The sequence below is a fragment of the Austrofundulus limnaeus genome, unplaced genomic scaffold, assembly GCF_001266775.1.
Source record: "Austrofundulus limnaeus strain Quisiro unplaced genomic scaffold, Austrofundulus_limnaeus-1.0 Scaffold322, whole genome shotgun sequence".
Lineage (NCBI taxonomy): Eukaryota > Metazoa > Chordata > Actinopteri > Cyprinodontiformes > Rivulidae > Austrofundulus > Austrofundulus limnaeus.
The window spans coordinates 201,362-202,506 of NW_013952724.1; the positions used below are offsets into that span (position 1 = coordinate 201,362).

Consider the following 1,145-nt stretch of genomic DNA (forward strand, 5'->3'; position numbering starts at 1 on the left):
TCACTTGGGTTGTTACCAACATCTGGTGAAAATTTCATGTCAATAGCACCTCTAGTAATATATTTACTGAGAAAAATGGTGACGTGTTCAATACTTATTTTACCCGCTGTATAAGCATTTTTGCATGTCCAGACACCCCCTTTTTGAAAGGAGCCCCCTCCTCAAATATGGGGTGTATCGTTAAACCATTGGCTGGTACAGTGTAGGTCAGACTCATCTACAGACCTGCCAAATTTCATGTTGATTGGTGCAGATGATTTTGTGCTACGGTTGACCAAATATCACTGGGGGGAAAAAAACAGTACGAAAACAATATGACTCCCGCTTATGCTTCGCATGCGGGGGTCATGATAATTAGGTTTATGTATCTTATAGTGCTACACATTTGGATTTCATAGTTCAGGTGTAGAGTAACGGCAGCATTAGGATTTGTAAATCATTGTATTCTGTTTTTGTTTTACACAATGTCTTAACATCATTATAATCGGGGTTGTACACAATTGTTTGCAATGAGATGTAAAAATGTGTCAAATTGTTCAATTTCATCAGTAAAAGTAAAACTTTGCTGAGAACTGTGAGGTTTCCATGTCTGAAGCTTTCACCCTGTGCTCCCTGCAGAAGCAGGAGCTGGTTGCTCAGTATGAGAAGAAGCAGAAGGAGTTAAAACATCTGTGTGTGGAGGAGGGTCAGCTGAAGAGAGCTCAGGCCATGAAGATGGACAAGGAGTGCAAACACAACATTCAAAAACAGAAGAAGAAGGAGATGAAGGAGCAGCACGTTCAGGAAGTGTTGGGGTATTCACCTCCGTTTTGTCACATTTTACACATATGAAGGTTTTGATACAGAACTCAACCTCAGCTCTTCCTCAGGACCTTTGACCACATCCTCCAGAAGCGTGAGGAGATGGCCAACAAAATCCAGGAGATTTCTGCAGAGAAGCAGCAGCTGAAGACCAAGATCAGCAGCCTGAGAGACGTGTGCAGCAAAGAGACAGAGAAGGCTCAGGTAAAGCTCTTTGTACCTGTCAGTGTGGAGGATCCTTCCTGCTCTGAGACTCACATGTTCTCTCTCTCTCTCTCTCACACACACGTGCTCTCTCTCTCTCTCTCTCTCTCTCTCTCTCTCAGAGGCAGATACTCTCTCTC

General features: G+C 43.2%; 1 protein-coding gene across 1 annotated transcript in view; it reads left to right on the forward strand.

The window, feature by feature from the left end:
- nuf2 (UF2 component of NDC80 kinetochore complex) overlaps positions 1 to 1,145 on the forward strand; it is a gene marked incomplete in the record, with an annotated part of 12,352 nt that overhangs the window by 10,313 nt on the left and 894 nt on the right. The window contains 2 exon segments of the mRNA XM_014022276.1: positions 619 to 794; positions 870 to 1,005. Coding sequence (XP_013877730.1) covers positions 619 to 794; positions 870 to 1,005 — 312 coding nt within the window.